General features: G+C 44.4%; 1 protein-coding gene across 5 annotated transcripts in view; it reads right to left on the bottom strand.

Annotated features, from left to right (window-relative positions):
• LOC108927080 (neuronal-specific septin-3-like) overlaps positions 1-14488 on the bottom strand; it is a 50163-nt gene that overhangs the window by 1703 nt on the left and 33972 nt on the right. For all 5 annotated transcript variants that reach the window (XM_018740113.2, XM_018740122.2, XM_018740145.2 and 2 more), the window contains 6 exons: positions 8362-8443; positions 7841-7978; positions 6544-6661; positions 5504-5599; positions 5150-5246; positions 860-911 (listed from right to left, as the gene is read on the bottom strand). In XM_018740113.2, the coding sequence (XP_018595629.2) occupies positions 860-911; positions 5150-5246; positions 5504-5599; positions 6544-6661; positions 7841-7978; positions 8362-8443 (583 nt within the window). The remainder of the gene's footprint in view (positions 1-859; positions 912-5149; positions 5247-5503; positions 5600-6543; positions 6662-7840; positions 7979-8361; positions 8444-14488) is intronic.

The raw sequence follows: 14488 nt of genomic DNA, 5'->3' as shown, positions 1-14488 counted from the left end.
TAAAGTTTACTGGTTACAAAAACAACACTAGTTCTAGAGTGTCAGTTTTAGTTTAGTACTTTACAGCCATTGGTGGATTCTAGATGGCACCAGGAGATTCTAGAAAGTACCATATCATTGTAGAATTCAGATCTTAAAAGGTACTGGACTATTTGGGGCTTGGAATCTGGTTCCAAAATTTGCTAATTTCAAGATTGTGGAATATTTTTTTAAAAACTGACATACAGTATGAAGTAACGCCAAAAGTATTCTTAATCTAACAACAAACCAAACAAGTGAACAACACTGAAAACTAACAAAACTGAAAAAGAGGAAAAAAAGATCGACATTAAATTTTTGTTACATCTTTCTTAATAAAACAAGCAAACGGGAATTTTTAGGCATGGATGGTGACACAAAGTTCTTGTCCTCATGTGTGAAAACATATTGAGAAATCCAGCAAGCCGTTGTATTTTATATGTGTGCAGCTGAGCTGAGTCTTCGGTCTTGGACAGCAGTCTCTCTGTCCGTTGAGCCTTTAGGAAAAGAAGGTACGCCATCATGTCAGCCAGCTTGGCCTCCTGCAAGTAAACAGGAACAAAGGGCGACACGGCGATGCTGCCAACTTCATTCGGTCCCTGACTAGGGGCCCTTACACTACTCTTCTCACAGGGACCTCCGGAGCTGCCCTGTCACACTTTCCCTTTGGCAATACTCTAGTACGGGCATGGTAAAAGCACCGCCAGCTGACAGAGGACACCTGCGAAGGCTTTGGCAAAGAAAAGGTAAATGATTTGCTCCCTTATTTATTTAAGGTTAGGGCTACAGAGAGATGCCTGCAGCAGAAAACAAGAAGAACAGTGGCCAAGGCGGGTCTCACCTTATTAGCAGATCTCTCAAATCGGAAAATTCACAGTGTGCGACGTTTTCGACTGGAAAAAAAAGGATAAATCGTTTGCAGGTTCATGACTGGCACAATCCTTTTAAAAGTGTGTAAATCACATGGAGGTAAACAGAGCAAGACTGTCATAAAAATGTGCATGTATGAATACATGCACTGGGTAGCAGTTTTAATAAAGCATCACTTTAATAATCCATATCGAATCCATTTTTATATGGTATCTATAATGCCCTGTTAAATGAAAGTAGCAGCTTAGCAGCTCAGTGCAAATGGAAACTCCCAAGCTTTTTGGAAAGCGGCTGAAAATTAATAAAACGTGCTGGAGGGATTCATAATATTTTAATAGAGTCTTGTCTTCATTTCTCTACTGTACACAACATACTGCCGCTGGAATTCAATATCCAAGATTTCTCAGCAGATTTTTTCGCAGACCATCTCTGCTTAAGAGGCATTTCTATCCAAAGCAGATTTCTTACATAACCTCATACATTTTGACACATGTATACAACCATACCAGAGCACATGCTTTCATCTCCTTTTCGTACATGCAGAGCTGGTAACCATCTGTACTCCCTAATCGGACTTGGCAAACTGTTGCATCGGGAAGTTGCTCTGATTATAGAACATGCCTTCTGTCTACGTCTGCGGAATGCCACCTACGGAGCCCTTTCTCCGAGCTTCGATAGCTGCGCTCCAACTCGCTTCGTTGCGGTCTGCACGTGCCCGGTGTACGGCACAATTTTTTCTAAGGGCTAGGTAACCAAAATGCCACACGAGCCTGATGCACTTTTCCTGTCAGTGCAATTTCCACATCCCCTGGCGGTGGCCTAATCTAACTCAAACAGCTACCGGTTCCATCCATCTCCTTTGTCTCGGGCGAGCTGGAGGTAATCTCAAGGAAGACCTGTCCAATGTGTACGCGTTAGATAATGCACGGCCTGAAGGAAGCAGTAAGAATGTAAATCGTAAGGTGTAAAAAAAGACAAAAGCATACAGTAAAGTTACATTAACTGGCCCAGGATGACTAAAAAAGAAAAAAAAAAAAAAAAAAAACACTGGGCATGTATGACAGTAGAGTGTTAATATGAAGCAAATCTACAAAAACGTAAAGTATCAGATCATTTCATTTTACGCTAAATTTCATGTTTCGAAAAGCCGTGCGGCGTAATAGTTACTGACGGAAGCACAGCAGCATACGCCCACTGTATCTATTGCTTCTTCCAACAGTATTGCACAGCAGCTCCCACCAGCTGCCTCCAATTACGCGAGAAGAATACTCCCCTATCCTTCCTCTGGGCACCGGCAGCCCTGCAAGGCATCATTTTCAATACTTTTATTTATTTGCTTGTTTGGCATGGGGGACATTTGGCACAAATATCCCTGGAATTAGGCTGGATGGACTGCACTAGGGGGTTCTGACTTCATCTTACAAGCGGTCTCCATGGTAAACATCTGTGTTTCCTTTACGGAACGATGCCCGGGGAAAGGAGGGCCGGGAAGGCAAGGGGTCGTTGCACGAGGAGATGCTCCGTGAAGAACTGGTCCCGCAGAGCAGTTTTCAAGGTATGTCACGGCATTAACGTACGTTACGATGTTAACACCTTTATTTTCGACGTAGTTAGTTGTGAACCTGAGGAATCAACATCTGCACGTTACGGACCGCACTGCTGGAAGAGCTGACAAGAGGATGATCGAATGCTCTGAAATCACAGCCTCCTAGCAGTGGGTTATCACAGCGCACCGGAATTTGTGCTTCTGGCCCATTCCTTCCACTGACAAGAACTGTTATGCGCAGTAACCAAGTTCACACGGGTCTCGTACTTATTCGCCCGTCTCTCACTTAACGGGGGTTAATTCATCTCAGAAATGCTGTCAGGGAACCAAACTAACATTATTTCTTGTGGGAAAAAAATAGTCTGTTCCCAGATGAAAAACGTGCCACTTAAAATTCATTAAAATACGAGAATAAAGGGTATTTTTGCGAATGACAGTGAGTCTCTGAGTAGCATTACAAACAAAGGCTTGAAGTTAGATGATCTTCATTTGACCATAAATTAAAGTTTTACAGTATGTACCCTATTCTATTTGTATTCAAGTCATTACAGCTGTTTATATGTTTGTGGCCGTGTGTACTTGGTCACGGTAGCACTAAGTGAAAAGGGAGAAGGGACAATGTCCTCATCGCCCTTTATTTAAACCTTCCCCCGCAGGCAGTAGGAGGGCACACAACCCTGAGATGGAGACCAGAGAGAGTGTGTGAAATGTCAGAGAGGATGTGCGATCCCGGCCTTCCTCGTGCGGGGTCCCTCATCATTTCTGCGTAGGACACAAATACAAGGCAGGTTTCACGCACACCTTGAGTCCGTGTGGCTCCCTGGAAGAGACCGGTGTATTACGATGGCTTCGATAACTGAGCTAATCATCAAACCTTTTTAGTTAATTTTAATATGGACAAAAAAAAATAACCTGCATCCTACCTCCTGCTGTTGTACTCTTGAGCAAAGTACCCTAACCCTAAACTGACACAGTAAAAATCACCTTGCTGTCAATCACTGTAAGCAGCTTGACATCGTAAGCCGTTTTGGAGAAAAGCATTGGTGAAATGAATTAATAAAAATATTGAATCTGCTGTTTCGCTTGTGATATTATTGACGTTGATCAATGGCTGTGATTGGTTGAGACTATCAATGTGATAGGAAGGAGTTCACCCATGCTGCCTTGAGCCATGAACAAGTACATTCCTGCACATAGTTAAATGAATTTAGAATGTTGTGCAATGTTCTTAAATGCTCCCAGGAGTGTGTCTTCCATGTTCCTTTGCCCTACTTGTGCTGAAGGACTGCTCTGAACTGATCATCGGGGACGGAAATTGTGTTGCTGGGAATCACCTATGCGAGACTATGTGAGCACACAGAATATGCATGTGGCCGCACTGTGTGTCGCATCTTTGATTTGATCACACAAAGGGCATCAATGGAAAAAATGTCAGTGTAATTGGCAAAAATGCCATTGTTCTGAATTATTAACCCAAAGCTCAAAAGAAAAGCGGTGCAGATTCATTTCGACTTGTACATTCTGAAGCCACTGTGGCTTTTCACTGTATGGGACCCTGTGATGTGGGGGATGGGTGTACTGTGTTTTGCTACCAGGTTTATTACAAGCTGAACAGAGCTACCAAACTGGTACCAACCTGTGTTAACAGTCCTGCCCTCTGCTTCTGGGATGGAGAAAATAACACATCACTGAGTGAAGATTAGATCTCATCTCCTCTCTTTACATCTACATTTATTTTTTTAACATTTTTTCCAAAGGCACTTACAACGTGACGCTAAATTCAACAATTTACCCACATGTATTAAACGGGGTAATTTTTTTACTGGATCATACAGGATAGTACCATATACTGTTGCAGGAAGTGGGATTTAAACCTGGGTCCTTCAAGCGCGACTCTAATCACTCCGCCACCTACCGCTACCTGCCATCCACAACAAATCTCATTTCTGTAGCATTTATAAAAACGACACTTGCACCAGTGCACACCTGGAGGTCTTCTTGAGGAACTGATCTCATGTGGCCTTCCCGCACTTAAGTCATTTCTGAAATGAGTAACATTACAATAAACCCAATCCCACAATGCAGTGCAGTCTTGGCCCGTTATTTCTCATGAGAGTAAAGAAGTTAAAAATAGGCAGGACTGAAACAAGCATGACAAGAGCAGAGTTTTGGACTGACAATTTCAACAGGCCCAAGTCCATGGGTTGTGTGGTCTCAGTACCAGGCCAGTGCCCTGGATCATGTAGACCGCTGGCATTGAGCAAATAATGTATAAATATAATAATGCCTGTAACATTGTGTAGATGTGTGCTCATCTACCCAGCGTCAAATTCTGCTAACAGCTAACATCAGTCAAAAGTACAGCATGGTAAATTTGGTCAAATTTGACTGTAATGAAACTAAACTAAACTAAATTTCTTCAATTTTGTTGTATTGCACAGCAGTACAATGACAATAAAGTCTTCAATATAATACAATACAACAATAAAGACCTGACACTTTTTTCTTGCCTGGTACCATCATTTTATTCAAGGAAAGAATGAGTTCCTCTGATTTCACTGGCTGTACACTTACGATAACAGTATGATATAGCAGTTCTCGTTCGCTGATGACAACACATTTACCATATAAGGTATAAATAACAATGCAGAGACGAGGCCCTTATTTTCAAATCAGTTTCACCGGAGAGAAGCTCGTTCTTTGCGGCAGACTCACCTTCGATGATGCCCCATTTAGTTTTCCTGCCCAAGATTTTGTTGCCATTCACCTGGTGCTCTTTATCTGTACCCACCACGGCAAAGGGGATTTTTTCCTGAAAATAAAAAATAAGGTTTAGGGATATATATAGAGACCACCGCACTGATTTTACTGACTGCAGCGCCATTACATCGTCACTCAATTATTATTATTATTATAAAGGTTATCATTTTTGCATGAACTCCAGGAAAATACAAAAGCATCTGCTGAATGCAAGGACATTACATTACATAAACACGGGACAAGATGATGAGTTAAATGCGAGGGCCAAAAATCCCAAGATAAGAATATTAAGAAAGAACTGGCTGTTACCCTAATTTTATCGTTGAGTATCTGGTCCTCGACATCTTGATCGTACTCTTTCTGGGGGTAAACACTGATTTCATAGGCTTCAAGGTCTCTTTTAATCTGTAACGCAGCAACATGAGTTCACCGAAAGCACAGCTTTACTCTGTTTCCTTATACATTTGAATCCTAAACACAGAAAATCTACTTCAGAGTGAGCATTTGTTTTATGGGAAACATGGAATGCTAAGCATGCGCTGAGGCTCATTAATTATGTTCATATTCGAACGTGGTGCTGCAATAGTAGCATGAGAAAGTTCCCACCCTTAAGGATATGAATACAAAGTTTGTTAGTAGTAATGGCATATTTTAAAAATACAGATGTATATATTTTACTCTATTTGTTACATAAAACTTTTAAAAACTTTTCAGTAATTTACCGCCTCCTGATTCTGGAAATGATTAAAGGTCCATTTGCAGACAGGAATGTAATGCAATAATTCATCGCATCACTAACTTAATAATTACAGTTTATAAATTCTGCTTCAAATTCTCTGCCATCTGGCTACTGAGTAATCGCTTCCTAGATTATTTAACTTGTTGAAAATGTGAAGAGTTATATAACAGTCAGCTTTAAAAAGGGACACAGGAAGTGTATAAGGAGGCTGGGTGTCACTACATTACATTTAGCTGACGCTTTTCTCCGAAGCAACTCACTATATCAGCTTAACAACAATTACTTACCCATTTATACAGCTGGGTAATTTTACCGGACCAATTTAGGGTAAGTACCTTGCTCGAGGGTACCACTGCAAGATGTGGAGCTTGAACTGGTAACACTGGGTCCAAAGGCAGCAGCTCTAACCACTGCGCTACCAGCTGACCCATAATTTAACTTTTTAATAATTTTTTATAATTTTTTGTCGTAAGCATGATCATGATCCTCTTTGTCTTCATCATCGTCATTGTCAGCATGAAGGAAAACTGGTGCCTCCCGCAGGTTGCAGCGGTGCACACCCAGTAACAAAGCCCACACCCACAGCCCTTCGTCCCCCTGGACGGCTCACCCTGTCCCTGAACTCGAGCCTCTCCTCGATGGTTAGGGTGTCCGCCTTGGCGATGACAGGGACGATGTTCACGATCTTCCCCAGCCTCTTCATGAACTCCACATCTATGGGACGTAACCTTGGGAAACAACAGGGTTGCTGGCGAGGGCCGAAATGTCACGCGCGGTGCACATTCTCCCAGCACCACAAAATTAATATTTCTCAAAATGTACAATTATTAAATAATGGTTATAGGGGGTGCGGTGGCGCAGTGGGTTGGACCACAGTCCTGCTCTCCCGTGGGTCTGGGGTTCGAGTCCCGCTTGGGATGCCTTGCGACGGACTGGCGTCCCATCCTGGGTGTGTCCCCTCCCCCTCAGGCCTTACGCCCTGTGTTGCCGGGTGGGTTCCGGTTCCCCGTGACCCCGTATGGGACAAGCGGTTCTGAAAATGTGTGTGTGTAAATAATGGTTACAAGAGGCCCGGTTTAAAAGACGGTTCCAGCTGATGAAGCGCGCTGCGGTTGGGACGCGTGTTTCGGAAATACCGCACAGTCAGGCGGTGATTCAGGAGTTACTAACGCCACGGCAACACTCGGAGTGAACCGAGGGTGTGCGCGGCAAAGCGTCCGCCTCGCGACGGCAACCTGACAGACAAGGCATTAGACGAGAAAATCTCCTTCCATAAATTTCGAGGCCTTAAGCTGTCACGGCTTTGTTCCCGGAAATAAATTAACAGCGCTGCCGCAGGAGCCGGAGCCAGATCTCCGAGACGCACTCTGCTGAAAAGTGCATGTTCTTGCACGGTTCTCACAGTAAACAACAACGTGCAGTTTATTTCTACCCACAGCGACACCTGTGACACTTGGATTTGCTTTAGTACATCACTCTTCCAGAGCTTAACAGCTCTAGAGTCGGATGCTGGGCTTGGACAAAGCGCCGGACGAGGGAAACGGCTGCCAGTCAGTGTGTACGGTGCCCGACACTCTCAGCAACTCATGTCTGTGTCTCTGACGTTAGTTTTCAGTGGACTGCTGAGATCCTCCTCAGCCGAGACAAGGGGCACAATAGCACAAAAATGTGAAAAAACAGGGAGGTCTAGGAGTTAAAGTCAGAGACTGCACACAAACAGGATTCAGAGAAAAATGATGGACACATGACCGCATTTATGCCATTTCCCGCACATTTACAGCAAAAATTACCCACCGGCATAAATGAGAGAGTCACTATAATAAGATTAATACGGCAAATCATTTCGAAGGAGAGCATCAGTTCGGTGAATAAATGCACATGTGAAGGAATGGGAAACGAGAGCGGACCAGTGTCCGGATGGAGGCAGGAAGTAGACGCAGCAGTGGACTCGGGTGTCTGGGATTCTTCTCTTCCTGTTGATGCTGAGCTCCTCCTTCAGGTATTCCTCATACTGCACATTGATGTACTTCTCAATTGGATCCCAGCTGGGATGGAAATGGGGAGGTGCATTTAAACGATCACAGCAGGATCAGATCTTCGTTTTACTGCCACTGCGCTGTTCATCATAGCTTTGTTTTTAATTCAGGGACACATTTACATCTATTCATTTTGCTGACACATTTTTGACACATTTCTCCAAAGCAACTAATAACATTTGGTACTTAGAGTTACTTATCTGTTCATACAGCTGGGTAATTTCACTGGAGCAATTCAGGGTAAGCACTTTGCTAAAGGGTACTGCAGCTGGGGGTAGGAGTCGAACCTGTGACCTTCGTGTCCAAAGGCAGCAACTACTATAGGCTACAACCTGCTGTCCCATTCAAAGAGCACCCGCATTTCTGTCCACGTTGAGACTGGCCCTACTTACCAGTTTTCATTGTTAATCTGGTCTCCAAAACCTGGGGTGTCGATTATAGTCAGCTTCATCTTCACTCCTTTTTCTTCAATGACTGTTGGAATGAAGAAAGACAAGAGCAGTAAACCTTTGTAATCCCCAAAATCTTCCACCAGATGGCAGTACGACTATTTCCTCCGTAGTGGACAACTCCCAAACGCACCGCACACACAACACAGTGAAACCCGGTGAGTCAGTCATACCCAGTTCTTCCACTTCAGGTTCCAATTAAGTGTACTTTACCATAGTAAACAGAAAGCAGCTTCAGAAAGAAACAAACATTTCTTTTAAGCAGTTTTTTGCATATATTGTGGGAAACAGTGATGAAAACAGCAAAATATACCCCCAAACACACACGCAAAAAATAAATTGATGTATGTATGTATATGCAAATAAAACACATATATGTATAATTTTCTAAAAAAATAAATGTGGATGATGACATAAAATGACATTTGAATTTAGAAACAAAATGTCCTCTTTTTTAAAAAATAATCATTTATAATACATATGTGAACACTGCATGCATAGAGCACAAATTCATACTTCAGTGACTGACATTAATGAAGGCAATAAATAAATATGAACTATTTACAGCACAGACCCACAGTTCACGCCATAAAACATGTTACGTAGAACGGTGCAACATTTTATAGATACGGGGCGCTGCTACGTCATGTGATGTTTATGCAACAAATACTATAGAAGGCTAGAGATCTTCTTCAGTTTCCCAGCGAAACTTCTTCTTTAGTATTAAGCGAGGTTTTCATTACTTTCTTCCAAGGTTACAATTAATTTTCCATTTCGGGAGCAAAATTTGGCTCCCTCTAGGTGAGAGCCTGGGTTCCCATTATTGCAAAAGTGCCTAAGGTGGCATTTACAGTGGCCAAGCGGGGACACAAATGACAGTTTTAAGGCTTCAAAGTATCTTTGACTTCAGTGTGTCATCTAAATACAAGCATTGCCATCATCACAAGGGCTGCAGCACAAAGGCTGCGGTGAGGAGCGAGGAGATCACCGGGAGCGGTGCCAACGCACAGTCCGCACAGAGCCACTGAGCCACGCTCCGCACCGAGAGGCAGATTCACCATGTGGCGTAACGCATTGCAGCAGAAAAGGCACCCAGCCGGAGTACATCCCAGTTAAAGCACCCGACAGCAAATCAGCCACGAGGACAAAACAAGTTACGCTCAGATTTGCAATAACGAAATGTATGAATATTCAGTAGAATGAAAACGCGAGGAGAAGTGATGATAATGTGTTTATTCCTAAGGAAGTCAAGTTTTTAGACTGAACGCCAGTCGTATCCTTGAGTTGGAGTGAAAAACACGAATGGACTTAAAAAGCCCCGGCAGTGATGCTTTTCAAGTGGTGTAATGATGTGAACGAGCGCCACAAAGAGGCCCGGGACAAACTTGTTTTTAAAGACCTCCTTTCACCACTCCTCATTCGGGTTTTAACTTTTGTCCGGGCGTTAGCGGAGCTCCGGCCTCGTCTCGGTTCGCACGGTCAAAAAAACGCTCAGCTGAAAGCGCTCGGTCGCGTTCACTTCTGTAGAACTGTACTAATTTGCTCCCAGCATTTGGATGACGACTTGTGAAAGCAGATGTCTCTTTGGCCGAGTTCAACGTCTGAACTTTGTCATAAGGAAGCGCAGAAGAGGGAAATCGCACTAAGAGGATATAAGCCCATGAAACCCCCAGCTTCCCTTATTTCATAAGAACTCTGACTTCACTGTATAAGAAGCATGTGTACAGCACCCTTCACCACTGCACATTTATCTAGCATGTTTCTCCAAAGCAACTGACCTACACTTACTCACCCTTCTACACAAAGAGGTAACTTCAGCTTTCATTCAGAATAAGCACCTTGCTTCAAGTATAGTGGGGCTGGGATCTAAACCTACAACCTTCTAAGCCAAAGGCAGCAACCCTACCCACTATGCTACCAGCAACCTGTGCATTGTCTCAATGAAAAGTGCCTAGGAATAAAATGTAACAGTTATTTTGTGCAACTGGTTAGCAATTTGAACCTGTTATGTAGCAGTATATATGATTATATGGTTATATATGGCTGCCAGCAAAACTACAGGGCTGGAAAGTATTAAAGGGCAAACATTCAGTGAAATTTTTACTGATGCAAAATGACCACTTGTTAGCCTTGGTTCAAAGGCCTGATATATTTTGTTTGTGGGCATGTGTCTCTCGCTCTATTCACAGGTGGTGCTGGGAAGAGTTATTGACATCCAACTATGATCGGCCAGCAGAACTGGAAAAAGGCTGAAAAGCCATACAGTCGCCAGGCTGGTTCTACCACAAAGATCTGTGGTCTTACATTTACATTTAATCCTTTAGCTGAGACTTTTCTCAAAAGAAGCTTACAATGTTAATGTCCCTACAATGACTTACTCCAGGGTACTACAGCCAGAGGTGGGAGTCAAACCAATGACCTTTAGGTCCAAAAACAAGAAAACTAACTATTACACTACCAGGACAAGGGACAAGATACCCATTTCATTATTAGTTGATGGTTGATGAAGGAAACAAAAACTCCGCCCTTGGTGGTTCGCCACCATCGCCGGTCCCAAGCCCGGATTAAGGAGGAGGGTTGAGCGTGGGGCTAGCAACCCCACCCCGTAAAAATACCCACCGCTACAGAAACAGGAAGCGAAACTCAGATGTCCATCAGCAATCATGCATGTGCCCATTGTCGGAAATCGTGGCTGAATGACGCTTCTGATTCGCAGGTCATATCTTACGCCAACCACTAACCTGACTCCCAAGGACAGCCATGAACTGGATTCCATATAAGAAGGAGCGAAAACCAGGACGTCCAAAGATCAAACGGAAAAAGACCTTCATTGAAGACCTAACGGCCATCAACCTGTCATGGGATGAAGCCGAGGCTGCTGCAATTGATCGAGTACGATGGAGAGCGCTTGCTGCCCAATGCGCCGAACGGCATGGGAGGATCTAAGTCTAAGTCTAAGTAAAAAGGAAACAAAATCGTGTGTGTATGTAGACACAGACACAGACACACACACACGTGCAAAAACGATAGCCTGACGTAATATGGCTGGATGTGTATAAAGAATGAACAGCACTGAATGTACTTTGGAAATAATCTAACAAGACTGAAACTGATGCCCGAGGATCTGACAAGGATGCCCCCTGGGCGCCTCTCCTTGGAGGTAGACGGGGCACGGCCAACTGGGACGAGGCCCCGAGGTCGGGCCAGGACCCGCTGGAGTGATTATATCTCACGGTTGGCCTGGGAACGGCTGGGGATCCCCAGGCTGAGCTGGAGGAAGTTGTGGGGGACAGGGGCGGCTGGGCCTCTCTGCTCTCCCTGCTGCCACCGCAACCCTATTAAGACAAGCGGGATGGAAGATAGATGGATGGAAGATGGATGGATGGATGGATGGAAGACTGAAACTGTGTAAGGGGGCACAGTGGCACAGCAGGTTTGGTTGGGTCCTGCTCTCTGCTGGGTCTGGGGTTCAAGCCCTGCTTGGGGTGCCTTGCGATGGACTGGCATCCTATCCTGGGTGTGTCCCCTCCCCCTCCAGCCTTATGCCCTGTGTTGCTGGGTTAGGCTCTGGCTCCCCATGACCCCACTTGGGGGAAGCGGTTTCAGACACTGTGTGTGTATGAAGCTAGGCTGTTTGGGTTAGGGTGAAATCCAGCTGTGTGTGTGTGTACATGTGTGTTTCCTCCTAGTCAAAGACATGGTGTTCAGGCAGATTTGATTCTCTAACCTTCTTGTGGTGTGTGAATATGTGTGTGTTACCCTGCACTGCCGTCACATCTAGAGTGCACCCCCCTCAGCCTGGGACCTGGTGATGCCAGAACAGGTTCTGGGACATGAAGGACAAGTGGTCATGGAATGTGAGTGATTTGTCAGTCAGAACAATAGAAAATACATAAAAACATGCTGTTTATGACTGAGCTGATCTTACTCTGCAAAAATGCTCACTAATGACTCATCACTTATTTGACCAAATAGTTACAACATTTGACAGCAGTGACACTACAGACACCCAAGGATGCTGTCATGCTAAAGCAGATAACCTGATGGACTGGATGCTGGCACAAAGGATGTGAGTGAGTATCTTCTCCCCCCACCAAAAAAAAGTCAGTTTTGATCATTTAATCTTTTATTATTTACTCCCATTTCCTGGAAGTAGTAAATAAATTATGTACTTTTATCTGGATGAATATATATATATATATATACCACTTCCATTATTTTGTGTCAGTGATTACTTAACTAGAATATACAACGAGGTAATGTAGACACACACAGAAACCATTTGTCTTAAGCAGAGTCAGGGTGACCCGGAGCCTAACCCAGCAACACAGGGCATAAGGGTGGAGGAGGCAGGGACACACCTGGGACAGCATGCCAGTTCAACATAAGGTACCCCAAGCAGGACTCGAACCCCAGGTCCAGCAAAGAGGAGGCACAGGCCAAGCCCGCCGCGCTGCCATGCTACCGCACCCCCTACGATGAGGTGATTTATATGCAAAATTATAAATTCATTTGAAACCTCTCTAGGGTTTGAATATGGAGCTGTCAGAACCAGTACCCTCTGATGGGAGAGCCGATTTTGAGGTATATGTTTACATCCATTCATCAAATAGACAGGAAATAGAGAATCATGTGTTGAACAGGTCTGAACGTGTCGCCTTTCTGCACAAGAGCTGACAAAATATGAATTATACCCTGCGATCTGTTTACTCTGAAAAGCAAGTCTGATTCCGTTGAGTGATATAAGGCCCGTGGCCTGTGAGAGATCAGCATCAAATAACTCGTCCGAACATAAAATCCATGGACTCCTTGCCACTAGAGAAACAGAGGTCAGATCGCCCCACATTCAGGCCTCATGGAAAACCATTATTATTATTAGTTTTAAAACAGGAGGTGCCGGGTCCTGCTCTCTGGCGGGTCTGGGGTTCGAGTCCTGCTTGGGGTGCCTTGTGACAGACTGGTGTCCTGTCCTGGCTGTGTCCACCCCCCCTCCAGCCCTGCATCCTGTTTTGCCGGGATAGGCTCCGGCTTAGTTTTATTTGCTAAGAAATTTTCTCAGAGTCAACTGCTTTCTTGCCTTGTGAGAGCTGTGGTGCCGCCGGAATAGAAAGTCGTGGATGTTCCTGGATGTGGTGTGGAGGCTTGGCGTGTAGAGTACGTGCAGCGGAGCGCACGAGTCCCGTGGTGCAGCGTTTCACTTTCTGCCGAGGTCTGACAACAACCAAAACTCCACCACCACAATTTTCCTCTGCGAGAACTGGGTATAGAATAACTCAGCGAAGGCAGTGGCTTTCACCCTCGCTGAAAATATGCTTGAGTTGGTTATGTATTTAGCTGAAGGTCCTTTTCAAAGCAATTTACAGGGTTAAGCTACTTACAGTGATTTACCCATTTATATAGCTGGCTAATACTTACTGGAGCTACTCAGGGTAAATAAGTTGCTCAAGGGTACTTACAAGTGCTTCCTCTGATCTTGCGCCTACACTAAGCGGTAACCTTTTCTCTGCGATCCACCAGAAGTGATATGGAAACACACACGCGAAGAGTAAGCGTGAGGGGGAGGGGCCTAATCTCTGGGCTATCAGCATGTCAAATAAAGAGAGACCCAGCGCTGGGGAGCACTGGCCATCTTCATTGTGAAACACAATGTTTGTCAGGGCTTTTTCTCAAAGATCTGAAATGTGAGCTCTCATGAATCTCAGGTGAGCAGCTGCTTCTTCATCTCATCTTCGTGAAACAGAGAGCTGATTTCAACGACCATCCAGCCAAAGTCAAGACTAACAGATAATTTTATTTCATCATTGAGTAGTCAGTAAAGTATTCAACTAGAGTAATATTTGTAGGGGGACACATGCTGTTCTTCCGTTTTGGCTCTGAACGTGCTTGGAGCCCTCCGCTGGAACAACCAACTGACAAAAGACAGAGGTGATGGGATGGATGGGGGGCGGGGGGTGCTATGAGCACCAAGGGCCTCGAAGGCTTTTGAGGGCAAATTTTTGATTTGTTATTTTCATGTCATCGCTGATCGTAGGGGATGGTCTAGTACTTTTGTTCAAAAGCTTCGCTTAAA

The sequence above is a fragment of the Scleropages formosus genome, chromosome 20, assembly GCF_900964775.1.
Source record: "Scleropages formosus chromosome 20, fSclFor1.1, whole genome shotgun sequence".
Lineage (NCBI taxonomy): Eukaryota > Metazoa > Chordata > Actinopteri > Osteoglossiformes > Osteoglossidae > Scleropages > Scleropages formosus.
Note: the sequence above shows the minus strand (reverse complement) of the source record. Positions and strands in the feature narration are given on the sequence as shown.